General features: G+C 34.3%; 14 protein-coding genes across 14 annotated transcripts; 8 read left to right on the forward strand and 6 right to left on the reverse strand.

Moving 5' to 3' along the window:
• Nucleotides 1-415: 415 nt before the first annotated feature.
• DFA_02589 (Putative G-protein coupled receptor) lies at nucleotides 416-3,654 on the forward strand (the record flags this gene model as incomplete). Its single annotated transcript, XM_004357256.1, has 8 exons — nucleotides 416-693; nucleotides 779-879; nucleotides 965-1,172; nucleotides 1,679-1,840; nucleotides 2,490-2,535; nucleotides 2,610-2,972; nucleotides 3,041-3,402; nucleotides 3,642-3,654. 8 exons carry the CDS (start codon nucleotides 416-418, stop codon nucleotides 3,652-3,654), a joined length of 1,533 nt encoding a protein of 510 aa, XP_004357312.1.
• A 280-nt stretch (nucleotides 3,655-3,934) lies between these two features.
• Nucleotides 3,935-5,227, forward strand: yipf1 (Yip1 domain-containing protein; the record flags this gene model as incomplete). Its single annotated transcript, XM_004357257.1, has 3 exons — nucleotides 3,935-4,476; nucleotides 4,565-4,653; nucleotides 4,740-5,227. 3 exons carry the CDS (start codon nucleotides 3,935-3,937, stop codon nucleotides 5,225-5,227), a joined length of 1,119 nt encoding a protein of 372 aa, XP_004357313.1.
• A 267-nt stretch (nucleotides 5,228-5,494) lies between these two features.
• DFA_02591 (glycoside hydrolase family 25 protein) lies at nucleotides 5,495-6,212 on the reverse strand (the record flags this gene model as incomplete). Its single annotated transcript, XM_004357258.1, has 2 exons — nucleotides 5,495-5,983; nucleotides 6,060-6,212. 2 exons carry the CDS (start codon nucleotides 6,210-6,212, stop codon nucleotides 5,495-5,497), a joined length of 642 nt encoding a protein of 213 aa, XP_004357314.1.
• Nucleotides 6,213-6,685: 473 nt separating this feature from the next.
• On the reverse strand, nucleotides 6,686-7,132 carry DFA_02592 (uncharacterized protein; the record flags this gene model as incomplete). Its single annotated transcript, XM_004357259.1, has 2 exons — nucleotides 6,686-6,971; nucleotides 7,032-7,132. The coding sequence occupies 2 exons, from the start codon at nucleotides 7,130-7,132 to the stop codon at nucleotides 6,686-6,688; spliced, it is 387 nt and encodes a 128-aa protein (XP_004357315.1).
• A 772-nt stretch (nucleotides 7,133-7,904) lies between these two features.
• Nucleotides 7,905-9,084, reverse strand: DFA_02593 (uncharacterized protein; the record flags this gene model as incomplete). The annotated part of the gene is made up of 3 exons (XM_004357260.1): nucleotides 7,905-7,919; nucleotides 8,021-8,979; nucleotides 9,063-9,084. The coding sequence occupies 3 exons, from the start codon at nucleotides 9,082-9,084 to the stop codon at nucleotides 7,905-7,907; spliced, it is 996 nt and encodes a 331-aa protein (XP_004357316.1).
• A 609-nt stretch (nucleotides 9,085-9,693) lies between these two features.
• Nucleotides 9,694-10,356, forward strand: DFA_02594 (uncharacterized protein; the record flags this gene model as incomplete). Its single annotated transcript, XM_004357261.1, has 1 exon — nucleotides 9,694-10,356. One exon carries the CDS (start codon nucleotides 9,694-9,696, stop codon nucleotides 10,354-10,356), a length of 663 nt encoding a protein of 220 aa, XP_004357317.1.
• Nucleotides 10,357-10,501: 145 nt separating this feature from the next.
• Nucleotides 10,502-12,029, reverse strand: DFA_02595 (COBW domain-containing protein; the record flags this gene model as incomplete). The annotated part of the gene is made up of 4 exons (XM_004357262.1): nucleotides 10,502-10,539; nucleotides 10,743-11,529; nucleotides 11,626-11,877; nucleotides 11,964-12,029. 4 exons carry the CDS (start codon nucleotides 12,027-12,029, stop codon nucleotides 10,502-10,504), a joined length of 1,143 nt encoding a protein of 380 aa, XP_004357318.1.
• Nucleotides 12,030-12,407: 378 nt separating this feature from the next.
• On the reverse strand, nucleotides 12,408-12,951 carry nacB (nascent polypeptide-associated complex NAC domain-containing protein; the record flags this gene model as incomplete). The annotated part of the gene is made up of 2 exons (XM_004357263.1): nucleotides 12,408-12,842; nucleotides 12,880-12,951. 2 exons carry the CDS (start codon nucleotides 12,949-12,951, stop codon nucleotides 12,408-12,410), a joined length of 507 nt encoding a protein of 168 aa, XP_004357319.1.
• Nucleotides 12,952-14,208: 1,257 nt separating this feature from the next.
• bkdC (dihydrolipoyl transacylase) lies at nucleotides 14,209-15,896 on the forward strand (the record flags this gene model as incomplete). The annotated part of the gene is made up of 3 exons (XM_004357264.1): nucleotides 14,209-14,367; nucleotides 14,438-14,689; nucleotides 14,766-15,896. The coding sequence occupies 3 exons, from the start codon at nucleotides 14,209-14,211 to the stop codon at nucleotides 15,894-15,896; spliced, it is 1,542 nt and encodes a 513-aa protein (XP_004357320.1).
• A 423-nt stretch (nucleotides 15,897-16,319) lies between these two features.
• DFA_02598 (uncharacterized protein) lies at nucleotides 16,320-16,962 on the forward strand (the record flags this gene model as incomplete). Its single annotated transcript, XM_004357265.1, has 2 exons — nucleotides 16,320-16,568; nucleotides 16,666-16,962. 2 exons carry the CDS (start codon nucleotides 16,320-16,322, stop codon nucleotides 16,960-16,962), a joined length of 546 nt encoding a protein of 181 aa, XP_004357321.1.
• A 556-nt stretch (nucleotides 16,963-17,518) lies between these two features.
• On the forward strand, nucleotides 17,519-17,751 carry DFA_02599 (uncharacterized protein; the record flags this gene model as incomplete). Its single annotated transcript, XM_004357266.1, has 2 exons — nucleotides 17,519-17,612; nucleotides 17,723-17,751. 2 exons carry the CDS (start codon nucleotides 17,519-17,521, stop codon nucleotides 17,749-17,751), a joined length of 123 nt encoding a protein of 40 aa, XP_004357322.1.
• Nucleotides 17,752-18,147: 396 nt separating this feature from the next.
• Nucleotides 18,148-19,092, reverse strand: DFA_02600 (uncharacterized protein; the record flags this gene model as incomplete). Its single annotated transcript, XM_004357267.1, has 1 exon — nucleotides 18,148-19,092. One exon carries the CDS (start codon nucleotides 19,090-19,092, stop codon nucleotides 18,148-18,150), a length of 945 nt encoding a protein of 314 aa, XP_004357323.1.
• A 986-nt stretch (nucleotides 19,093-20,078) lies between these two features.
• DFA_02601 (uncharacterized protein) lies at nucleotides 20,079-21,737 on the forward strand (the record flags this gene model as incomplete). Its single annotated transcript, XM_004357268.1, has 1 exon — nucleotides 20,079-21,737. The coding sequence occupies one exon, from the start codon at nucleotides 20,079-20,081 to the stop codon at nucleotides 21,735-21,737; it is 1,659 nt and encodes a 552-aa protein (XP_004357324.1).
• A 935-nt stretch (nucleotides 21,738-22,672) lies between these two features.
• Nucleotides 22,673-26,335, forward strand: DFA_02602 (uncharacterized protein; the record flags this gene model as incomplete). The annotated part of the gene is made up of 6 exons (XM_004357269.1): nucleotides 22,673-22,893; nucleotides 23,065-23,932; nucleotides 24,003-24,231; nucleotides 24,310-24,419; nucleotides 24,511-24,834; nucleotides 24,911-26,335. 6 exons carry the CDS (start codon nucleotides 22,673-22,675, stop codon nucleotides 26,333-26,335), a joined length of 3,177 nt encoding a protein of 1,058 aa, XP_004357325.1.
• Between the last annotated feature and the right edge of the window lie 5 nt (nucleotides 26,336-26,340).

A 26,340-nucleotide genomic window follows, 5' to 3' on the forward strand; every position in this document is an offset into this window, starting at 1 on the left:
ATAGTTAATATTCATACAATTCTTTTCATACATATATATATACATATTCCTTTAATATCTTATCTAAAACATCACCTGTCTCATTAATCACAATTACTAATCCTTGTTTTTTTTTTTAAATCATTTACAGATAACAATATTGGAACTCCTTACTCTCTCTTTTGATCATGATTAAATTAACATCAATAAATAGACTATTTATTATTACTTTAATGTTTCTAATGTTACTACCAAACTCATATTCTTTTGGTCGACTTTATTTAAAATAATTATCTTTGAATTTCGTTTGTTTTATCATTCTTGATAATCACCAAACCCCAAATGTTCAATTTAATCAATTAAATCATTTATTGTAATTTATCTCATCATTGTAAATAGTTGTTATTATATTTATATATCTGTTCATTATGAAAATATGAACATCACAAGTAATAGTCAAGAAACATTATTTCAATTAATCAAGAGTCATAGTTTAGTGACTACATTTGTTAGCTATGCCTATAATACATCGGTATTCTCCCTATCGTTTATAGGGCTCTTTGCATTTGGTTGGATTTACTTTCTCAAGATACTCTTTAAAGACTATGAAGTAAAGAATCTAACCGTTCAGCTATCCTTTTCAACCATGTTTGCTCTATCCTGTACAATGTTTGAACTCATCATCTTTGAAATTATGGATATTATGGATAGAGAGTATGTAATCAATCAATGATTATTTGTAGACTACTACATATTATACTCATGACACTAACAACCCTTTGTCATTCCTTTTTTATAGTTGGAGATATATGTGTTGGAAGTTTGATTTATTTGTAATGTTGGTTGATTTGATTATAATATTACCTTATTATCAATTCTATTTATACTTTTCTTCAAAAGGTATAAAAAAAAAGATATAACAATAGAAAACAAAGGTAGTGTAAACTATTCATTCTTCTAACATTTCTTTTTCTTTATTTTCTAGGGTTTGGAAGAACAAGGAATTATATATCAAGTTTAATATGTCTTGGATTTTATTTATTAATATTTTGGTGGCTTGGTAATCCATTCCCAATCTTGAAAGAGTATAGAGGAATAGTTAGTTTTGAGATGGGTGTTGGTCGCATTGGTATTGTGGGTGTCACAGTCATGGCACTGTTGTCTGGGTATGGTGCTGTCAATGTGCCATACATGTATATAGCGTATTTCCTCAGACCTGTCAAAGACTCGATGATCGTGCAGATGGAGCGTCAACTGATGCACGCCACTGAAAAGATTTTCAACAAGAAGCGACGTATTATATTGGCGAGAAGCGAACTCGCCAAAAAGAGGCAATACCCCAACGCAGACGAACCCACACGTCTATCATTTCTGAGTCGCGCATTGTCGTTGGTGCGACGTTCGCCCTCCAACACGGTACAGGAAGACGTCCGAGCACTGGAACGCGAGACAACCACGCTAGAGGAACTCAGCAGAGACTTGTTTTCACAACTACACGACCTCAAGATGGAAAAGGAGCGTATCGTATTCTCACAGACACGTCTAGGAAAGTTTTACAATTGGTTGGGATATTTTTTCTCTGGCTATTGTATCTACAAGGTTATAATGAGTACAATCAACATTTTGTATGACCGAAAGATTGGTATGGACCCCGTCAGCAGAGGGTTGGATATTGCACTGCGTTATTTACACATTGAAGTCGATGTTCCATTTTGGTCACAACACATTTCCTTTTTGCTGATTGGTCTGATGACGGCCACTTCAGTAAGAGGTTTCCTCAATATGTTGATGAAGGTGTTTCACGAGTACTCGAGCAGTATCACATCCAACAATGTCGTACTTGTGCTTGCCCAAATCATGGGTATGTACTTTATCTCGTCGGTGCTGCTCATGCGTACCTCGTTGCCCGAAGAGTACCGAGTCATCATCTCTGAGATTCTTGGCGATATCGAATTCAACTTTTATCATCGATGGTTTGATTTCCTCTTTTTGGCGTCATCCTCTATCACTGTACCTGTATTAATTTACTCTGCCAAATCTGCTCATCATTTATCTGATGAATAATAAATGTAATTGAAAATAAAGTGTACTAAATCGAATGGATGCATATGTTTGTTTTTCCAATGAAAGGGTTGGCTCGGCAACCAGATATATTGTTTTTGGCTTTCTACTTTTCGTAATCAGAATCGCGATATCTTTCAGTAGGAGGAGCAATTTTTCAAATTTTGAAAATTGCATCGCCGAGGGAGGTGTATTGAACACCCCTTCACACAGTGTGTTAATCAAAACAACAGTGAGAGTGATCTCAGTGTTGTAGTTATAAGTAAAAGTACAAGTAAATCATTTATGTTTTGATCAGTAGTTGTAGTAGTAGAAGGAAACAGCATTTAGTTAAAAGAAGTTTATATTTAGTAAAAGTAGTATAAGAAGCAATATAGATAATTATCTACCATGGTAAGACTATCAAAAAGAATATTGATATGGATTGCTATGTTCATTTGCTTGTTTAGTGCTCTACTTAGTATATTCTTCTTTGTTCAAGTTTGGTTACCTGCTGTATGTAGTATACTATACTATACAATCAAAAGTAGTAGATATAATATTAATCAAAAAGATTACTTACTTTTTAGAAACGAGAGGTAGATGCATATATAGAAACTAATTGTTTCATTGGGAATATTACAGTGTTTGCACAACAGACCAATCAATCATGTCATGTTTCAAACTCTAATCTATGGTGGTTCCCCAAGTTTGCATCACTCTTTGAGGAAAAGGTTATCGATAAAGGGTCGGACCCTGATTCATCAGACGATTGGAATGATCCTGGCGAATCGGGAATATGTTATATTGGTATATTGGATGTAACTTATACCGTCTCTGATTATGACACTGATTCCAATACAACCGATAGCAACGATCAGTTACAATCACAAATCACTGGATTATGGAGTGCAAATCCTTTATGGATACAAGGTTATCTTTCAGTTTTTAAAGTATGAATCAAGTCAAAGAGAAGAAGAAACAAGAAGAAGTTAATCGATTTCCCTTTTTTTTTTTTTAGATAAATCAAACTATAAAATGTTATTATCACGATGAAGTACCAGTTAATGTATTACCATTTGGACCTATTCTTCAAGATGTTGGATGGATTATTGGAGTTGTTTTCTCCTCTCTCTGTGGTGCATCAGTGTTGTCGATCATTGTACTTTCAATCATCAAGATGAGGTCAAAGGATCCAAACAACAATCTTGTACCAAACACTGAAAAGAAAGCTCTCTTATCAGGCGACTATTATAAATACGAAGATGAAATACCACCATCAAATAATATTTCTATAAGTCGTAGTGATAGCAGTAGTAGTAGTATTAGTACCAGTAGTAATAATAGTAATAGTAATAGTAGTAACAACAATGCAATTATTTTGTAAATTTTAAAAAATATTAATAATAATAATAGATAGATACATACATATCATTCCATTTATTTAAACAAACAATCAAACAAACAACAAATAATAACAAACAAATAATAACAAATTAACAAATAATAATAAGTCATCAATTCCATTTTATTATGTAAATTTAGTGGAGTTGATGACAAATGACACCACATATTTAAAATACCTATTAAAATAATAATAAAATCAAAGTTATTTTCATTAGGATTAGAGTTTAAACTTATATTTTTATTAAAATTTATTTTTGTTCTCTGTTTTTCAAGGCATGAAAATCCCCACTCACTGTGGATGGTGAAAAAAAAAAAATTAAAAAAAACAAAAGTTTTAATATAATATATACTACTTTTTAGGTATCATTCATTGTTGTACATACACATATTTACATTTATAATACAAAAGATCATCAACAAACGACGAATTTACATCTATAGTTAAAAGAAGAAGAAGAAGAAGAAGAAGAAGAAAAGGAAGATCGATTAATAACAATCAAAGACGATCATGAGTTTTAATAATAATAATCATAATGATGGTAATCCATTCTATTCAGATGTACCTCAACAATCACCACCTCCAAATCAACAACAACAACAGCCACCACAACATTCACCACAACAACCAACATATAATCAACCACAAGCCATCTTTACCAATACCAATGTAAACTTTGATGACTATAGTAGTCAGGTTCCAAAACAACAACCATCTTATCAACCAAATCTTCAATTCCAAAGCTTTGCACCACAAACATCAGGAGGAGGAAGCTCAAGCAACAACAACTCTATCAATAATAACAATACTCAAAACAAGATTGGAGGAGGTAATCATGTTCCTGAATCTGACTTTTCTGAACATGCTTCACTCAACAACAATACAGATCAAAGTGGTGGAAGTGCACAAGATAAAAAGTATAGCTTTTGGCAAGTACCATACTATCGTTTTCTCTTTAACGTCGATACCGTTGAAGTAGGTCAACGTCTTCTTCGTTCAATGATGCCAATCAAGTTTTCATTCTTTAATCTTATAAAAGAAAATCCAGATTTGTAATGTATCACATATAAATAGTCATCATGATGATCAACTCTATATTTTAATGAATACTAATTGTTTTTGTTTAATTAATTATATTAGATACGGACCAGTTTGGGTATCAACATCATTAGTATTTATTATTGCCATTTCAGCCAATCTCAATGAATATTTCCAAACTGATCATACTTGTATGTTCTTTTCAAACAAGAATACAATATTCTCTCTCTCTCTCTCTCTCTCAAAACATTTACTAATCTTTCCTTTATTTATTTAGTATGGAAAGCTGATATTCAAAAAGTAGTTTATAGTGCAATTGCAATCTATGGTTATTCATTTGTCGTTCCATTTATTTTATGGGCAGTCTTTAAATGGATGAAACTTGGTTTGAGACTTATCGATATGGCTTGTATTTATGGTTATTCATTATTTATCTTTGTTCCAATCTCTGTTTTATGTGTCATTCCAATTGGTATTGTTCAATGGGTGATTGTTGGATTTGGTGCGCTCGTCAGTGGTGCATTCCTCGTCACCAACATCTTTACGCCACTCAAAGAGGATTTTACCAAGCGTGGCATTATTATTTGTGCCATCATTGGTGCTCTCCATCTTGGTCTTGCCTTGTTCCTCAGATTATATTTCTTTGCCAACTATACAAACGATCTTGTCGGTTCGTCGTCAGACGCTGGTAGCTCTTCTGCAGCTCCAACACCAACTCCAACTCAAACTCCTACTCTAGCTCCAAATACAACAACGACTGCCTAAAATTTATATATACTTTTAAATATTAATAATAATAATAATAATAAATAACAAACCCCCCAAAACAAATATTTAATTTAATTTTTCTTTTTCAAAAAGTATAACAGACAATAATACCAAGGTATCTAAATCAATTTAATTTTTATTTAATTTAGATAATAATAGTACACTAGAATTTGTGGTTTCAATATTAGATTATATTACAAAAAGTGATTTTATTTAAAAATAAAAATAAATAAATATTAAAAATAAAGTATTTAATATTTGTATTTAATAAACATTCAAATCAATTCCAACGCCACATTGTGATTGATCACCTTGGTATTGTTTCATGGCAGGTTTGGACCATCCACCGAATGATCTAAAGTCAGAGAAGGAGGGACTGTTGTCATAGTGAGCATACCACAATGGGTAAGCAGAACCACCACTCCATGAACCCATAATTGGATTCCATTGGGAGGAAGAGGTGTATACACCAACACGGACACCAGCTTGTCTAGCACCATCGAGCATCGAGTTGAAGAAAGCACGGTTGGTTCCTTGATTGGAACTCCAGTATTGTGGACCCTCAATATCTAACCAAAGCATACCAACACTCTTTCCACCATAGGCTCTAACTGTATTGATGACTTGAGAAGCTCCATTGCCACATGATGGACATGGGAAAATGTATGCATCAACGTGGGCCATACCAGCACCCCAAGCATTTTGAACATTTGAGGCACAGTTAGGATCTGGAGATCCACTTGAACGTCCGCACTAAAATGATTAAAAAAAGAAAAGATAATGTTAACAACATGTATTCATTCCACTCTAATACTATCTTTCAACATACTCTAACAATTGCAAAATCAAATCCATTGTTTTTTAAACATTTGAAAGCTGATGAAGAGATGGATTGTGAAACGTCAACACCTTTTGTTGCAAGGGAGACATTTGCCAACAACAAAAAGGAGACAATAAAAAATATTAGAGCATGAAATTTCATTTTAAATAAATAAATATATATAAAGAGGAAGAGTAGGATAGGAAAAGAATAAATTATATAGTTGGTGTTTTCAATTTCGGCTCACATTTATATGTTCGTGGATCACACCCAGCACCTACAAATTTTTCAACCAGAGTTTTAAAACTCTCATTTATTTGTTTTTGAAAACTCAAATTGTAAACGAAACTGCAAACCAGGTTCTAAAAACAAAAAAACTAAACACCCTAGAAATCTCTCTTTCTTTCTGTTTGTCTATTCTTATTCGGGGGTATACCTGTTTATGTTCCAACGGAGACGGGGAACTCTGTTTTATTTTTGATTATAATATTTTAATTTACATAAATAAATAAAATTAATTTGGTTAGCATAGCAGAGTGTCTTTCATCTCTATTTGAACATGATGGTGGTGAAAGTTAACTCTTATTAAATTACTATCAATACAATTATTTTTATTATTTATTTATTTATTTATATTATTTATTATTATTTTTAGACATATCTGTCCTTAGACATGAAACACTACAATAAGGGAAAGGGACATTATTGGGAATATAAAAGGGGCAATTCTTACAAGTCTTTGGTAAAAGATCTCTAAAACTATATGAATGTGGTGACATTGGTACTTGAACTTCTGTTTGATTGGATGGTCCATTAAAACTTAGATGAGATAAATTATCTTCGATTATACTATCCACATCAAATGTAAATGAATCCATTAGATAGGATGTACCATTATATTCTGTTAACATATCATAAAACCTTGAAATTAAATGTTGGAAAATCAGTTTGAATCAATGAAATTAAAATTCATATACATACTGGTCTGGTTCGTTATCTGTTATCACTGAAAGTGATTCAACTGTTGGTTTGCTACTCACATATGAACATAGAAAATCTTCATTTATAAAATTATCTGTCATTGTCACTCTATCTAATTTGTTCAAAATTTAAAAATAAATGGAAAAGGTATCAATTAAACAGAATGATTGTACATGTTGCTATGTTTATTATCCACTCTAAGATAATTATTACCCCATCATCACAAAAGTGGTAAAATCTTTTTAAGGGGCACAAGATCCACTTGAGATTATGCATGTCGCTACGAACTGTGGGGATGACCTTTAATTAATTTCTTTCTACACATCACGATGATACAATTTGAGGTTGCTATTATTATAATATTTGTTGTTGGGGTTGGGCAAAGATGGGAGATTCCTTTCCTTTTTTATTGTTTGGTGATGTAATCTGTCTGCTCGATTAAACACTGTTGATTCGGTTTGTTATTTTGAATTTGTTAGATTTAGATTGTCTAAAATCAATAATAATAATATCTCAAAGATATTTCATTGGTATCTCATTGAACTCAATACTCAATCCTGGGTAGATCAAATATTTAAAGTATTTTTGGATAAAATTAGTACTAACGACTAAACTCCTCTCGGTCAAACCACACGATACAAATTGATCTTAAATTTAATGTATGTTCTCGAACCAATCTTGTACTGATTTCTTTTTAATCGATTCTATCTTTAATATTAATAATAAAATTTATTGTATATTAAGTTCTTTAAAGATTAGAGGGTCTTAAAATACTACTGATTTCTTTTTAATCGATTCTATCTTTGCCCATCCCATCTTTCTAATAATCAACAACACTATTTATTAACAAAATAAAAAAAATGTTGTAGTATTTTAAGACCCTCTAATCTTTAAAGAACTTAATATACAATAAATTGTATCGAGTATTTACTGATTTTGGGCCAAATCGGTTCCAAAGGAGGAATTGATTGCTTCAATGTATTATTTACAAAAGGAACAAAATGGTGGTATGATTCACAGTGGATATCTCTAGGATTGAACTCTGACCACCCTTTGATAACTCCACATAGTTTGCCGGTGGTAGTCATTACACCAGCCCCATGGTATTCTATGTCTGAGGATGAGTCAACACCAATTATTCCACAGTTCCAATACGAGATATATCCCCTCTTTATACATTGGATGGGAGGTGGAATAGTAGGGAGACCCGGATCCATAATATTGGTTCCCAAAAGCACATAATGGGAGAAACTACGTATCAACACATCCTGGGTTTCACAAACCTCCCCCAACAATGGAGTTGGCAAAATTGAGAGATCAGGGACATCATTGTCAATGATTTCCAATAATGCCAAGTCGTGATCGTTGGAGTGACCCAAAAATCGGGCCATTGCCCATCTTGTGGTTGGGTAGTTAAGGCCAATGTACAAAGACCCTGGCTGTGTGTCTCTTTTAAAAAGATTGAAAGATGTTTTGCTTTCCAGGTGAGACACAGGCATAGCAACATGTTTGGCTGTGATGACATATCTCTTTCCAATTAGAATACCAGTACCATATCCATACACACGTTTTTGGGTTGTCATCTTGATAAATACTGTTCTCTTTTTCAAGTCTTGTTCTAAAGCTGAAAGAAGATAGAGTTTGGAATTAATGAAACTACTTCTTAGATGAAGTTTGTTTGTTAACAAGATGTGGGAATATGTACCTGGTTTGGTAAGATTCATAATGTGTTTGGCTAGATTGAGAGCTGTGGCATCTGAGAAATTGTAGGGTTTCTCAATCAGTTGTTCTCTGTTCAGAGTGGGAAGGTCTCTCCCCTTGGTCATGAGAGAGTGCAATTCCTTGGCAAAATCATTGCCATTTTCTAGTTTCATTGCCCAGTTGCACACATCTTCTGCTTCCCATTTTTCCCATGAAATATGGGCTTGGTTTAGATCTGTTTTAATACCTAAAATAAATTAATGTAGTAAAGGACCAAATATTAACATTGAATCCTTTTAATGTGAACATATTATATCTGAAAATGCTTACTTTGATCGTCCCTAATATCCATTACTTCTTCTTTGGATGCTTGTTTAATTTTACTCTGTTCTAATTATTTATTACAACAAAAAAAATATTTGCTCAAATATTTCAACAAACAAAATTACTAGTGGTTTTAATTAAATAGAAAAGGGTTTTTTCTTAATTGGAAAGGGTGCAGATGTCAATACTCTGAATTAATATTCTTCTTTTTAATGCTGGGTGGTTTGAGGGGGGTTTTCAAGATAAGAAGGAAGAATATACCAGATGGTTAATAAATCAACTTTCAACCCTCTATTTTTCTGTATGATTCCTCTCATCCAAACCTCTATCTTTTTTTCGTTGTTCCGCCAATACCTCACAACAACCACAAGTATGCTGATCACACCATCACATCAATATTAATAAACAAAAAGAATTTAAATGTTTGTAATTATGATCTTTCTTTAGTTCCCTCCAAACCTCAAAATATAGTCTTACTATACTTTGGTTTCTATTATGTTGTCTCAACAACAAGAAGTGGATAACCTTTGTAAATATTTTCTCTTTAATCTCATCTGTATTGCTCTAATATTTTTTCATTCTTTCCATAAGCTCAGCTTTAGATCAGCAATTAAAACAGAGAACAGTATTTATCAAGATGACAACTCAGAAATGTGCGTATGGATATGGTACTGGTATTCTAATTGGAAAGAAATATGTCATCACAGTCAAGCATGTAGCTATGCCAGCAGATTTTATCAAAAACCAAAACTCGATTCCAGTATTTCAGGACAAGACACCAGTATCTTATTATATTGGCCTCAACCACCCAACCACAAGATGGGCAATGGCCCGACTTTTGGGTCTCTCCAACGATCACGACTTGGCATTATTGGAAATCATTGACAATGATGTCCCTGATCTCTCAATTTTGTCAACTCCATTGTTGGGAGAGGTTTGTGAAACCCAGGATGTATTGACCCGTAGTTTCCCTAGAAATATTCTTTCGGTTTCGGGAACATATCTTATGAATCCGGGTCTCCCTACCATTCCAACTCCCATCCAATGTACAAAGAGGGGATATATCTCATGCTGTGACAGTGGTAGAGGCATCCTTCAAATTGACTTATCGGCAGAAAAAGGATACTCTGGGACCGGTGTAATAACAACAACAGGTAAACCATGTGGAGTTATCTTTGGTGGATCCGATTCCAATATTATGGACGCGCTGTGCGAATCTTACAACAAATTTATTCCCTTTGTCAATAATACATTGAAGCAATCAATTCCTCCTTTGGAACAGATTTGGCCCGAATTGTAATGGTCTCCTTTTCACTAATAAATTAAATCAGTTGTTTATTTTAATATTTCGATGTTGTTCCTTTATACTTGTCATTCTCTATTTAAATGTTGATTGTTTATAAAAGGTGCTGTTGTTGTTCTAATCACAAAGAAGTAGTATCTTTTTAGGCAAGGTCTTGCCTGAGATTATGCATGTCGCCACCTGACTTTATATATATATGTGTTGGAGTGATAGAGGTGGTTACTATTGTTGTTTTCGGGTTGGGCAAAGATCCTTTCCATTTTGTTAGGTCATCTGTCTGTCCAACCAAACACACACACACAGATAGAATTCGGCTTACTGATTCGAGTTGATATTTTGGAAAGCATTGTTGTAAAGTTGATCAAATCGTGATTGATTCAAACATTCACCAATAAACACCAACTTGTTTATACGTTCTTCATTTGGCAACCACTTGATATCGGATTGGAGGATTTCAAATGTTTCATAAACACCTTGAAGAATGTGTTTGTATTCGTTTCCATCGATCGAGATAAGACCCTTGCATCTAAAAACCTTGTCTTGGTACTCGCTCCAAACAATCGATCCGATCCATCTGTTCATATCGGTCAAACCAACCGACCCACTCTTTTCAACACAGATTGTGTTGATGCGATTCGAATGCACGCTCTCACTGCCATGTTGGTGGTTGTGGTGTTGGTGCTCTTGATCAGAACAAGAGGAATCAGAGCATACACCAGATGCAGCAGCAGCCTTGTAGTTTTTAATGATATCGACGTTTGGTTTGTACTGTTGGATCGAGAGAACCTTGTCCAAATCAACCACCGACTTTTGCGTTACAAAGATCGTTGCCAAAGGATTAATATCCTGTACCTTGGCTCTGACACGTTGTATTTGTTGCTCATCGACCAAATCAACCTTGTTTAATAGAATCACATCGGCAAATGCAATTTGTCTCTCTGCCTCTGTCTCCTTTAATGGAGGAGGTTCTGAACCACCACCTTCCTCCTCCCCCCCATCCTCCTCTACCACAACAGCGCTGGTCTGTTGTTTAATTCTATTTCTCTCTCCTTGTTCGATTTGTTTTAATATATTCTTTGAATCGACCAATGTTATAATACTATCTAGATAGATTGGTGACTCTAATCCTTCATCAACCCATAAAGATGATGATATTTGTCCTGGGTCTCCCTAAAATAAAAATAACAATATTATTAATATCATCCCAACATTATATAAAACATATTCTTTTCTTTTCTTTTCTTTTCTTTTGTTTTGAATACAAACCATTCCAGTAGATTCAATTAAAATATAATCAAATGATCTCTTTGACAACATGTTTTCGATGGATTGGATAAAGTCGTCCTTGACAGTACAACAAATACATCCATTTGGGAACTCTAACCATTCAGACACCTTTGAACCATCTTCACCTACAATCATTGCAGTCTCTATCCCAATACCTTGACCAAATTCATTTTGAATGACTGCAATCTTTTTCCCATGATTCTCTGTTAAAATGTAATTTAAAAAGGTTGTCTATAATCAATCAATTAATTAATAACGATGAACTTTGAAAATGAATCATAATACTCTTGAAATCTAGAAGAGTGTTTGTTACCTACTTTACCTGACCCCAAGAACCCTGAAATCAAAGTAACTGGTGTTTTCCTATTCTCTTCTCCTGACATTATTATTATTTATAATATACAATTATATATTGTGTATATGTATGTATATGTACATTGAATGAATGAATGAAAAAAAAAAAAGACGAATGATTCAACCAAATTTGCATTATCGAACAAACACACAACATTCATTTTAATATAATTAAATGTTTCGTGGGTTTTAATAATATTATTATTATTCATGCAAAAGGAAGGATATTTTAATATAAATAAATTTATCGATCGTATAGAATATTGCCATGCATAGAGTACAATATAAAATAAATTATTATTATTATTATTATTATTATTATTATTATTTGTTATAATTATTATATTGTATTTTTTTTTTAATGTATATATATTTTTTATTATTTTAATTAAAAATCCAACAATTGTTTAGTTGTCAAAGTTTCCAACCAAGTTTGGGACGTCGTCAGATTCTGGGATGGCACCCTTTGAGGCCATTTGTTGGGCGAGTCTGGTGAGGTTAGCAATGTTGTCGGAACCGAGGTGAGCAATGATACCTGGGAGGAGTTCTTGGAGAGACTTGGTTTCAGCCTTACCAGAGACGACAAAGGTGTCACGAGCAGCTTGGACCTTTGGGTTGGCGATGTGGATGATGTTACCGTCAGCCTTGAAGAGGTTGACTTCTTCAATACCTTGGATTGGTCTGACACCGAGTCTGTTGAGCTTGTCTTGCAACTTCTTGTCGTCGACGTTGGTGGTAGACTTGGTGACTGGCTTCTTTCTACGGACTGAACCTGGACCACCAGTACGGACTGATGATTGCAACTTGCTTAACAATTCTTGGTTAACACCGGAATTCATTTTCTAACAAAAAAAAAAAAAGAGGAAATTAAAGATTAACAAAATTTTGTCCAATTGTAACAGAAAAGGATAAAGTAAGAGTGAGACTGGTTACTAGTCGATAACAATGCATATAGTATAATCTCTGTAGTTCTATCTCGTAGACAGATGGATGGATGGATGAATGAATGGGTGGGTGACGCTGGATTGGGTGACATGACAATTGTGTTCATGTGACAATGAATGGTTGATTGATTGATTGGTTGTATACGAGTTGATTATAGATTAATTTATAGGTGTGATCTACTCGACTCTACTCTGTTGTGTTGATATACAAAGTCAAGTATATTCTATCGTTGGTATCAATCAACATCACAGATCGCGATCTTTTCAATTGTCATGTGATTTCATTGTAAGTGGGTGTTGGATGTTTGTGGTGGGGGAAGTGGGAAGGGTCGTCCTTTGCCAACATCCAATTCTCGATATGTTCCAACAAATATGTTATCATTGTGCATTGTCCAATTAACTAATCTTTGTTCATGTTTTAATCTGTTGTCTTGCTGTCAGCTGTTCACCATCATCCTGTCATTGATAATACTACTACTAAGCATTGTCTCGTTTTAAACTATAACCAATCTAGTCTCTTTCTTCTCTTCTCCTTCTCCTTCTCTTCTCTTCTCTACCTACTTATATTCTAATTTCTACACAAACTAAAGAGAAAAAAAAAGAGACAAATAAAGCGCACCTAAAAACAGCTGGGCAGAAAAAAAATTAAAAAATCGAAAAAAAAAGGACAGAGTGAGGTTCTTCGTCCCAAAGGTTTGAAAAAAAAAGCCCTATCCCAGCCTGCCTTACTTATACATTGACATTATCATTATCTGTCTGTTCAGATAGAGATAAATTAATTTATAATATATTAATACAATAATTTTTATGTTTAAACTAAAATCTCATATAAATGTTAAAAAACTATAAAGATAATGAATAATGATATGATTGTATTCATATCATTTTGTATGTTCGATTGAGATAATCGAGTTCTCAAGACAGCAGAGGGGCGAGGAGGGACAAAATATATTACCGATACATTAACATCTGCCCGAACGAATATAGATATAATATTATACACACAGACACACAAAACGTCACCAATAAAAAAAAAAAAAAAAGATTCTGTAAACTTTTAACACTCGGCAGCTTCATTATTATTTTATTTTATTTTATTTATTTTCTTTTTTTTTTTTTTTTGAAATTGAAAGTTAAGGCAGAGAGAAGACTTGTTGTGAATCACCATCAGTCGAAATTGAAGTGTAGTTAGTTGGACAATTGTAGTTAATAAGAGAGCAAGCAAGCAGTCGATCGATCAACAGCATAATCATACATAATAATAATGTCAATGTCTTCACTCCCAAAACAACTCATCAACAACTCTAGCAAACATGCAAAGACATTGTTCAAGAACAAGAGATCAGGTGTAGTTGCTTCTACTACTACTACCCGTAGTTTCACTACCTCTTCTTCTTCCGCTTTCACATATGTTGCCAATAATGTATGTGTCTATCGAGCATAACAACATGATGATTGTATTAACAAACTTTTGAATCAATTCAACTTTATAGAATACTACTACTACTACTACTGGTTTAATGACATCAAATACTAGTTTATTCAACTCTTCATTGGTTTCAATCAACACTGTCAAGAAGAACTATTCTTCTAGTACTGGAGGCAAGGTCATTCAATTCAACTTGGCCGATATTGGTGAAGGTATTGCAGAGTGTGAAGTACTCAAATGGCACTACAAGGTTGGTGACAGTATCAAGGAATTCGATCAATTGTGTGAAGTTCAAAGTGATAAAGCTACCGTAGAGGTATGATTCATTCAGAATGATTGATTTGGTTGATTTGATTGATATTGATTATAGTCTTTTTAATTTATATATTTAGATTACAAGTAGATACGATGGTGTCATTACAAAGTTATATTATAAGGTTGGTGAAATGGCCAAGGTTGGAACACCATTGATTGATATTAGAGTAGAAGGTGAGGAAGAGTCTGCTGCACCAACTGCTGCCGCCGCTGCCCCATCTAAATCAACCACATCTACTACTACTTCACAATCTTCAACTATAAACAATCATCATGAAAATGACAAGGTATTGGCAACACCAGCCGTTAGAAATTTGGCAAAGGTTAATAATATCAATCTAAAGAATGTACAAGGTAATGGTAGAGACGGACGTGTCTTGAAGGAAGACATTGTCTCTTTTATTCAAAATGGTGGTCAATCTGCTCAAGTTGCTGCTGCTCCAGCTGCTCCAGTTGTTTCAGCTGCCGCACCAATTATTGCTGCTGCTGCTCCAACAGGTAGCAAACCAGAGACACGTGTACCAATTACAGGTATTAAAAAGGTGATGGTCAAGACTATGAACGCTGCAGCTTTGGTACCACACTTTGGATACTGCGAGGAATATATTATGGACGGTTTGATGTTGCTGCGTGCACAACTCAAGCCAATTGCCGAACAACGTAATATCAAGTTATCGTATTTACCATTCCTCATAAAGGCAACTTCACTTGCACTCAACAAGTTCCCAGTCCTCAATGCAAGCATGTCACCAAGTGAGACTGAAGTCATCATCAAGCACTACCACAACATTGGTGTAGCTATGGATACTCCACAAGGACTACTCGTTCCAAATATTAAAAATGTTGAAAGCAAGTCCATCTTTGAGATTGCACAAGAACTTAACCGTCTCCAAAAGGATGGTTTGGCAGGCAAGCTCACACCAGCCGATATGTCAGGTGGCACATTCTCGCTATCCAACATTGGCACTATTGGCGGTACCTACGCCTCACCCGTCCTTCTCCTCCCCGAAGTTGCCATTGGCGCCATCGGCAAGATCCAAAAGCTCCCACGATTCGATCGTCAAGGACAAGTCGTCCCCGTCAACATAATGCAAATCTCATGGTCTGCCGATCACCGTGTCATTGACGGTGCTACCATGGCCAACTTTTCAAACCTTCTCAAATCATACATTGAAACTCCAAACACTATGATTCTCGATACTAAATAAACAAAAATAAAACAATTAAAATAAACATAAATAATAATAAATAATATTAACTAGCTTATTAATATTAATAACCTCTCCTCCTCTTTCTGGAAACCAAACCAAACCAAACTTGAGTATTTAAAATGGGTGAGGAAAAAAATTTTAAAAAAAAATTAATGAGCTCAATCACTCATCAGTCGAGTGAATGATCGTCTGCAATGATCTTTTACTCATACTCTTAATTAATCATTCGTTCATATATAGTAGTAGAAAAGGATAGAATGTTGACCTTTTTAAGGTGGGTAGACAGCAGCAGGCAGTAGATGATGATGAAGATGATTAAGAAGATGATGAAGATGATGATTACTAATATATCGATCGTACTATTGTAGTAAACCAAAATGTGTATCATCGTCAGGATCGATGATTTCAATGTTTAGTAGAATGACATTGATCAATGAATCACAATCGATATATAACAGCAACAACAGCATCAACAGATCATACTCTACAGGTGCACAAAAGGAAAATAAGAAAGTAGCAATCATTTTAACAAAGAGTGTACCGGGTATTGGACAAATCGGTCAAGAAATGTCTGTTGCCAAGGGATATGCTAGAAATTACTTCTTTATGAAGGGTTTGGCTGTATTTGCAACTCATGAATCTAGAAAGCAATTTGAACAATTTGCAAGAGTAAATATATAACAAAGAGAGGAGAGAGAAACAAAAGAGACAATAGATGATGATTAACAAACAACTTGTTTCATTTGTTATTATTATGATTCTATAGAATATCAACTATGAAGAATTACAAGTAGACAAGGTATTACAAAAGACAGTTAAAAAGATCAAAAAGGTACAATCTATATTATTGATGAGAACTGCCAACGATGAAGGTTCACCAACTGTCAACATCAACGAATCAAATATTGCATATAGTCTCAAGCGTAGAAACGGATTGACAATCGATCCAAAAGACATTAGATTGACATCACCAATCGAAGGCTTTGGAAACTATCAAGCTTTTGTTACTGTTGGAAAGAATCAAGTACCATTAACCGTTAGATTCCAATCAATGACTAAATAAAACTAATAATAATAATAATAATATAAAAGTAATAATAATCAAAATCAAAAGATAGGTGGAGAACTTCACCTTTGACGTCGATCAATCAAGTTCCAAGAATATCAAATACTCGCTAGATTGAGATGGATGTCTTTCCACAACCGCCATTTTAAGGATCAATTATTTTCGACCAAACGATGTTGTAGGTATCGCGCGTCAATGGGTTTTCAGACACTTAAGAAGAACTCCGCTTGTGTCTGCCCAGACTTTGAGCACACATGCGCGTCTTGACATTTCGTGAGATAACTCAACAAGCCACGAACCACACGGCGCAGATCGAACAAATATCAGATATTTATTCGTATTTGTTTTAAATTTCTTTGCCCGCGAGAAATGACTCTCAATGAACCACCGCTCCATTGATCAAGGGGTCATCGTCGCCTTTATTTAAATGAGTTCATAGGTGGTCACAATAATTACTTTATTTTATTTGTATATACAAACAAAATCACATTCATTTAATTGAAAGTCGAGTAAAGTAACCAACAACAACCAACAACAACAACAACAGAACATCATGTCACGTTTACAACCAGGAGGAGCAGGAGGCTTTACAAAGCCTAAACCATTCATTCCACCACCACCATCCCCAGCACCACCCAAAGGAAATAGTATGAATGAAATAATGAAGGACGAGGACTCTTAAGAACACTCTACTTTGTCTTGTTTGACTATACTAATGAATCCTTCTCTTTTTTTTTGTTTGTTGTCACCTATATAGTATTTACACTTGGTGGATTGGATCCATAAACAATATGAATCAAAATAGATCTAATCTATTTATCCACATCATCTAAACAAAACACCAGTACAATAATAATAATAATAATAATAAACCAACTTGTGTATGATGTGCGATCACTACTACTTTATACATTTATATTCATCTTCCTTGGTTTGGTTTGGGGTTTGGTTGGAAAAAAAAAAGATAAATATGGTACCTCTTGGTCATATTTATCAATTATGAAATTTATTCATCCGAATATATATATGTACATATATGGATGGAATGAATGGAGATTGAATAATGGTTCTATTCATCTATTCATCTATCTATCTATTCATCCAAAATATACATATAATATTAATAATAATATTATTATTATTTCTAAATAATAATAATAATAATGTTTTGGGTTATTATAATTATTTCTTTAGAATGATTGATAAAAATTCGAAACCTCTTGGAAGGTAGTTGCCTAGGTGCCAGTTACCACGAGACATTTCTCTTGTTAGAATCTCTGGGATATGGTCAGTGTCGATATGGAAATTGGTGTCGATGTAGTAGAGATGGTTGGGTGTCGTCGGGACAATTGGTGCCTTTACAATATATGGTACACCACAGTGTTGCATGATATTGGAGTGTCGTAGGTTATGTTGGGCATCGGTTTTAGAGTTGGTAGCTCGTTCCAATGACTTTATAGCGTATGGGTTGCAACTTGCAATACCTGCCATTTGCCAATCCAACTTGTCGAGTGAGTGTTTGAGCATTGACTTTGCAATACCCTTTTGTCGGTGTTCTCGTGAAACCAACAATTGTGATATCCAAATTGCTTCTACTTGAGCTGACGATGCAGTATTACCAGTACCAGCAGAAGGAACTGAAAACCTTCTAAATAGAGCTTGTCCCAAATGATTACCTTTGTGACAAGTGGCAATAACAGCACCACAATTCTCGTCGAATAGATACCATTGTCGTAGTCTGGCTGGTGTCAACTTTGTATTCTTTCCAGTGGCTGTCCAAACCCCATATTCTGTAAAGAGTCCAGCCAGCTTTTCATAATGTTCTTCAGTCATATGTTTTTGAAGTACAAGATTGTATTTTATATCTTTTGTCATAGTAGTTGTTTCGTCGGGATAATATTCATCTTGAATATTATTATTAAAACTACTTTCGGATGCTGAATGGTTACAGTTATTATTATTATTATTATTATTCGGTGTTTTAGATTTTACATTATTATTGGTATTATTATTATTTGTATTGTTATATAGTTGTTTAGTTTCATTTATTATTGATGCAGCTACTGCAGCTGGAGCGGCTGTACTTCCATTGCTACCAATATTGGTCATATCGATTTCAACTGCCATTATTAAATAAATAAATGAATGTCTTTTGTGAATTATTATTACAGACAAACAAATAGTTAGACTATTGATTATAATTATTATTAGAATATGAAAGGTGTAATTTGAAAAGATTAATTTCAATTTATATTAATTTTATACAGATATTGATACAACAAATAGATAATTCACTAGTGAAAGAATGAATGAATGAATGAATAAGAATAGTAGGGGTTGGTGTGTATGCCATATTTGAATGAAAAAAGATTTCGGTGAGGGAGGGAAGGAAGAGAGTGGTGGTTCTATTCAACGGGATTTCGAATGAAACTAATTCGCAAGTAAAAAAGGGACTTGGCTATGCTAGACGGTCCGAAAATACTCGAGCATACCAAAACAAATAAATAATTTAATTTTTTTTAAAAAGGTATCCTCACAGAGAGATCTCTGAGTGAAGGGATGATGATGATGAGCGCATGCTCTTTGAAAGAAGACTACTAATCCAATCCAATCTAATATATATATTATTATTATAGTGCACAGAGACACATGCAACGGCAATGTTAAAATAAAGATAAAGTAATGGTAAAAAGATTGGATTGATTCCCTATTATTATCATCCGTAGACACCACGCTAGGCACCTCAAAGAACAACTCCATCTGGCTGCGGGTATGGAATGCAAACATGTTGCAACAAACACCGATTAAATGTCATACCTATTTCTATTGCTCAAGATTAAAAGGGTATTCAAGTTGATGTTGTTGTCGTACGAATTGAATCAAGCAAGCAATTAAAGCATATCAATGTAATGTAACATTATTATTAATATTATTATTATTATTAATAAATATTATTATTTAAATTAAATTGTAGAGTCACCAACATTCATCGCAAGTCATCATTATGTGGTGAAGTTCAAAATTTGTTAATATTAATTTTCATTAAAGAGATAATAATAAATAATAATATTTATCTATATATATATATATATATATTTGTACAAACAAACAAAATGACAACAATAGCAACAGCAGTAAATGAATTCATACCATTATTTAATATACTCGGACAGACAAGTGAAGAGGAAAAGATAGAGGACACTTGCAGAGAGATATCTGCATTGTTTGAGAAATACATACATGTCAAGCCACCATTGATCGTCGCCGATGAGATGGTACCCTTTATCAAGGGTGGTTTACAACATCCATATCATCAAGTTCGACAGTTGACAATGAGACAAATACACAACAACATTGGCAAGCATACTGATCAGTTGGTTGGTTGGCTCAACAACAATGATATATTATCAGTCTTGGCACCCATGTTATCATCTTCTAGATTGAGAATTGCAAATACTGCTTTGGAAATATTCTCTCTACTCTCTAAACTATCTCTACGTACAACCGAGAATAATAATAATAATAATATTAAACAACTACTTTTAAACAAATCACTGTATTCAACATTAACAGAAATATTAAATGAAAATAGAGTTGATACAAAGATGCAAGTTGACAGCGATAGTAATGAAAGTGAAGAGACATCTACAAATAGATTAGAAACATTTAGAAAGGATGAAGTAGTATTGAGAGTATTGGATGTAGCTGTAATGTTGGCAGTTTCGTCGAGGGAGGCTTTGGAAATATACAAGACACCATTTTTAGAGTATTTGTTGAATCGTGTACCTCTAGAGACTGATACATTGGTTAAAATCAACTTGCTTGAAATCATTGCAAAATTGGGTGGCAGTTCGTTGGACGCACTTTCTCTAGTGTCTACTTTGTCACCAACATTTATCGGTGACTTGGTTGCAACGTTGGATATAGAGGGTATCAAGCAGGAGACGACCGACTCACACTCGATCAACTCTGTCATTGTACTCGTTTCAAGATGGTGTTTGGGTGGTAATGCTCATGTCAACGTTGTGATGCAGTCGGTATCGAATACTGGTGTTGGTCTCGAGTCTGTATACTTTATAGCACTCGAATACTTTGTAGCAATGTTTAGAGAGAATGATGTGGCCAAGAGATGCCTAGAAACGTCTATTGGAGCAATCGGAGACATTGGATCACTCGAGAACGGTCTCGACCGCATCATAGCACGTCGATCACTCATAAAAGAGTACATGGAGACAATCAGTGCCGCCGACCCTATTGCAATGTGCACTATGCATTCTTTTGCAACCATGTTGATTCATCATGGAGACAAACACAATAATAATAATAATAATAATATTTCAACACCAGTCATTCCAATTTCAACAGAAGTGAGTGACAAATTAAAACAAGTTTATGATAGTTTGGGAGGTGGGGAGGCATCGGCATTGGTGTTGCGTCGACTTATGAAATGCCTGTCTTCACCAATCGAAGACATCAAGACGGCCGCACTACACCTTGCACAAGGTCTGTGTTTCCACGGATGGGGTGCAGTTGCCTTACTCACCACTGCCTCTGGATTCATGGAGTATCTGGTCAGTCGGTCCAATGAAAACACCAAAATCATGCGTGAGTGGAAATTCACAATCGTCCAAACACTCGTCACCCGCCAACAATCAGTGCTCGACACTCCAACCTTCCAAAATCAATGGACTCAACTCCAAACATACTATCGTCGTGGTGTCCATTATATGCCAGCTGATGCCAATGTCGAAATTGCAACTCATCACCTTTAAAACAAACAAAATATATATAAATACAAACAATTATATTATATTTCCGTTCCAGACAGATGTCATATGTTTGATATATATCAATCAATCAATCATATCTATATTGTAAATAAAATTCTTTGGATGGACATTATATACATATATATATATATCTATTGTCGACAATGAATGAATATCGATATCCATCCATCCATCCATCTTTTTTGTAAGAGAGAGGAGAAGAGAGAGGATCGCACCCCAAATTCAAATAATTATAAAATAATTAAAAAAAATAAATAGTAAATTTCAAACTCTGAGTCTTCAAAGATTAAAAAAGGGCAGTTCATTCTTTTTATTCATTAATCATCCATCATCAAAGAATAATAAAATATACTATAGTCATACAAGCAAGAGATAAAAATAATAATAATATTAATACCTGTAAAAGTGAGTAGAAGAAATTAGGAGTAGTCTGCTTTACTTTGCTTTGCACTACTGTGGTCAAAGACACACAACACATTATTATTATTATTATTTTAATGTGGTGGTGTGTCATGTGCTTTGCTTTGCTTTGCAACTTGCAAGATTTAAATTGTTGAAAGAAATGATATTAAAATTTCAACTCTATTTTCTATATTATATACTAACTCTCAAATATTATTTATTATTATTATTATTATTATTGTACATATTACATTCAACATTCAATTTATTTTTCATACTCTTTATTATTATTATCAAACAAAACAGAACAAAAATATTTTAAAAGGCGATTCATTCATTCATACAGTCATACATATAAAGTAAAAGGAAAAGAACATTATACATTGGTTACAACTAAACACTACATTAGAATAGAATAGAATAGATATTGAATCAGTATATATTATTATTGGATTGTAATATATAACTGTGTTGTGTATATATAAAAAGGGAGAAAGAAGAAGAAGTAAAAGAAGATGTTTAGCCCATCTTATGGAGGTATCAAAGCAGAGGAAAAGCCTGGACCAATGAGTCAATCAGGCATCAGCGGATACCTTCAAGGCATTTCATCTTACATCCCTAGCAGCATCAAGACAACCATCAAGAAGCAAATTTACACATCACCATCGATTGTCGAAGGTGACAAGGATACCATTGTAGGAACCTATTTTGATGAATGTGAAATACTTGGTAAAAAGTAAGGAATAAGAATAAGAAGCATTACACACACACCACAGACAGTATTCTCTCTCTCTTTCTCTCTATCTTTCTCACACACTCTCTAAAGTTTGATGTGAAGAGTTTTAAAACTCAACTTTTCAAGAATATAAATATATCTAACTAACTAATCATCTTATTTTATGTTTAGACACAAATTATTAACAATATGTTATAATAATGGTTTTCAAATTTGGGATTTAGATAATCCCGATGGTGTAAGGGAGATCTTTTCTTTGAGAGAGGGTATGACTAGATTTGTAAAGGTGTTGACATCACCTGCTCAAGCAGAGACACCAAATTCAGTGTTTTATGGCAAACGCCCGTTGTTGGCGGTGGTGTCAGGTGAGGACAACCCCAAAGTATCACGAAACATGGTGCGTATCTTTTCGCTACGTACCACAGAGTTGGTCAATATGAACAAGTTTCGTACACCCGTCTACAACATTCTCTCCAACGACCGTATTGTGTTGGTTTGTTTAAAGGAGCGTATCGTCGGGTTTGACCCAGTGACCATGACCAAGCTCATCTCGCTGCCATGCTACCCAAGCGTGTCTGCTAGCGGCGTGGTGGCGTTGGGTCCACGCTGGATCGCCTACACTGATTCGCAGCCAATGCTCAATTCGCCGCAATCGTACTTCTCACAGATCAAAGGTGCTGCCTCGTCGATATCCAACGGAGGTATGCAGAACCAATCCTTTGACAATGCCGTCGACGTTGCCACAGATATCGCCAAAGATATGGCCCAAAAGCTGTACTATATCAGCGATATTGGCCGTAAAAAGGTGACCAATCTGCTCTACCCAGACGACTCGCCACCTAGCAGCAGCTCACCCGCCGGCTCTGACTTTAAAGACTATAGCAACGGCGGTGTTGGTAGTGGCGGTAGCGGTACTCCAACCGAGGGTGGCAACGTTGTCATCATCTACGACTTTATTAAACATAGAAATATTGCTGTCATTAGACCAACTTCAAATCATCCAATCTCTTATTTAACTTTCGATCCAAGCGGTACCCTTGTATGTTACAAAAAAAACAAAAAATATAGAATCAATATTTATATTTGTATTCATTTTATTTTATTTTTAGCTATTTTCATGTTCAACAGAAGGAACAAAAATTAATGTATATCAAATTATCCCGTATTCAAATTCTTTATCGATTTCATCGCCAAGCTATCCAATCAACTTGGATCCTTCACAAGCATTTAGACAAATTTATGTCTTGAAAAGAGGCATTACTAACGCATCAATTCAAAGTATAAGTGTCAGTGATACCTCAAAATGGGTTGCTGTTACTTCATCAAGGGGTACTACACGTATGTACATAAATATAAATAGATTTAAAGGAATACTTGGTATTAATTAATTTATTTATTTATTTTTTAAACTTTTAGACATTTATGCTATTAATCCACTAGGAGGAGATGTTTCTATTCACACTCATATATCAAAGAATCATAATCAAAAGAAACCTTATGATTTCTCAAATATTCCAAACTATCTTGTAAATATTTTTAGTAGATATGTTTTTTATCTCTTGATTGATTTATTAATATTCTTTTTGTTTTTTCTTTCTATTTTTTTTTTTTTTTTAGCCATCTGTATTAACATTAAATTCAATGGATAGAATTAAATTATCAAATACAAAAGAAGAAAATCCATTGAATAAGATGCCACCACCAATTATTTCAGGTAATAGTTCATTTGTAGAATCGACTACACCAAATTTCGAACAATTATATGTAGTCAATCAAAATGGACAACTATTATTGTATGAACTTAGACCACAACCACCTGTATCCCCAGAAATGGATCCAAATACTTTATGTCTTTCCCTTACTCCTTCATTTGAATGGGATATCTGTCGTAAAACTAGACAACAAGATTTTAAAAGTCCTTCTATTCCATATAATATAAATGTAATGTATAATGATAATAATATAATATTGAAATGACCTCTAATCAACTTTTTTTTTGTTTATTTATTTTTATTAGGACGCAAATGCAAATAATGCAAATGGAATGAATGGAAGTAGTGGTATAATGGAAGATGCTGTACAAGATTCAGAGACTAGATGGTTATACAATGTTGAGATTACAACTCATAGTCAAGAAATTCGTGCTATTTGGGGAGTTCCTCAATTCTCTTTTAGAAACTCTTCAACTTATAAACCATCCCCAGACTCTTTATCATTCTTTGATGAGGATTATCCAGTGGGTGAGGTTATCAAGTTTGAAAAGAAGAGATCAACCATCTCTTCTCCAAGAGCCGATTTCGATGATGGTGAAGTTGTATCCAATATTATGATCAATAATCATCATCACAATGGTGCTGCACATCTACATCATCACTATAGTGACAACAACCACGCCAACAATAATAATAATAATAATAATGCCGTTGGACAAAATGGACTTGGAAAGAGCGGAAATGGTATCCCCAACCACCACAACAACCGTTCAAATGCTGTAGGTATTAACCAATACCAACAACAACAACAGCAAGAAAATGGTGAAATGGAATTGATGAAACAATTGGATCAAGCCATCAAGACTCCACTCTCCAACGGACAATCACCAAAAATTAACAGTACCAACAACAGCAGTAACAATGCCTATACGAATACCAATAGTTACTCTAACAACAACTACAACTTGGATACTCTATCATCCTCTCCTCTTTCAAACAATGTACATAATTTTAATTCATATTCTCCATCATCAAACACCGATACGACCTCGACCTACAATCAACAACATCATCATAATTTAATGAAACCGGCCAACAACAACAACAACAATTCACTTCCCATCAAATCCGCTGCTGCAACATCTATTCATCAATATGACAATATATATGGTTTAAATGATGACGATATTTCATTTGGAAAGCAGAATGAATTATTACCTGTACCTCCAACAACATCGACAACCAACAACAAACAAGCACAACCACAACAACCAACACCAACACAACCTGTAAATATTAAAAAGTCGACTACCACCACATTGCAAAATAATGATTATGAACCAAGCCTTACCAGCAGCAGCGGTGGCAACACTAACACCTCTACCACCTCCACCACCACCACCAACAATGCGACCAATAATACCCAAAATGGTCCATTGTATCCACCAATTCCAACAGTCACTAGACCAACACCTCCCCCAACATTGACAGCAATAACCAAAAAGCCAAGCTTGAGTGATTTTGATTCAGTAATGTCGGCATTGGAAAAGACACAACCAATGAATGTGCCTGCCTCTGCTGCCCCTGCTGCCTCGTCACTCTCAACCTCAACATCATCATCATCAGGCTCAAGCTCGGCTGGCTCAACTGCTACCTCACCAAAATCAAATGTTGTAGGATCTCCAAAAGGTACCAATCCAACACCAAGCAAAAAGAATGGAAAGAAATAATAACA

The sequence above is a fragment of the Cavenderia fasciculata genome, assembly GCF_000203815.1.
Source record: "Cavenderia fasciculata unplaced genomic scaffold Scf_Dfasci-G-b-190b03.r1-5, whole genome shotgun sequence".
Lineage (NCBI taxonomy): Eukaryota > Evosea > Eumycetozoa > Acytosteliales > Cavenderiaceae > Cavenderia > Cavenderia fasciculata.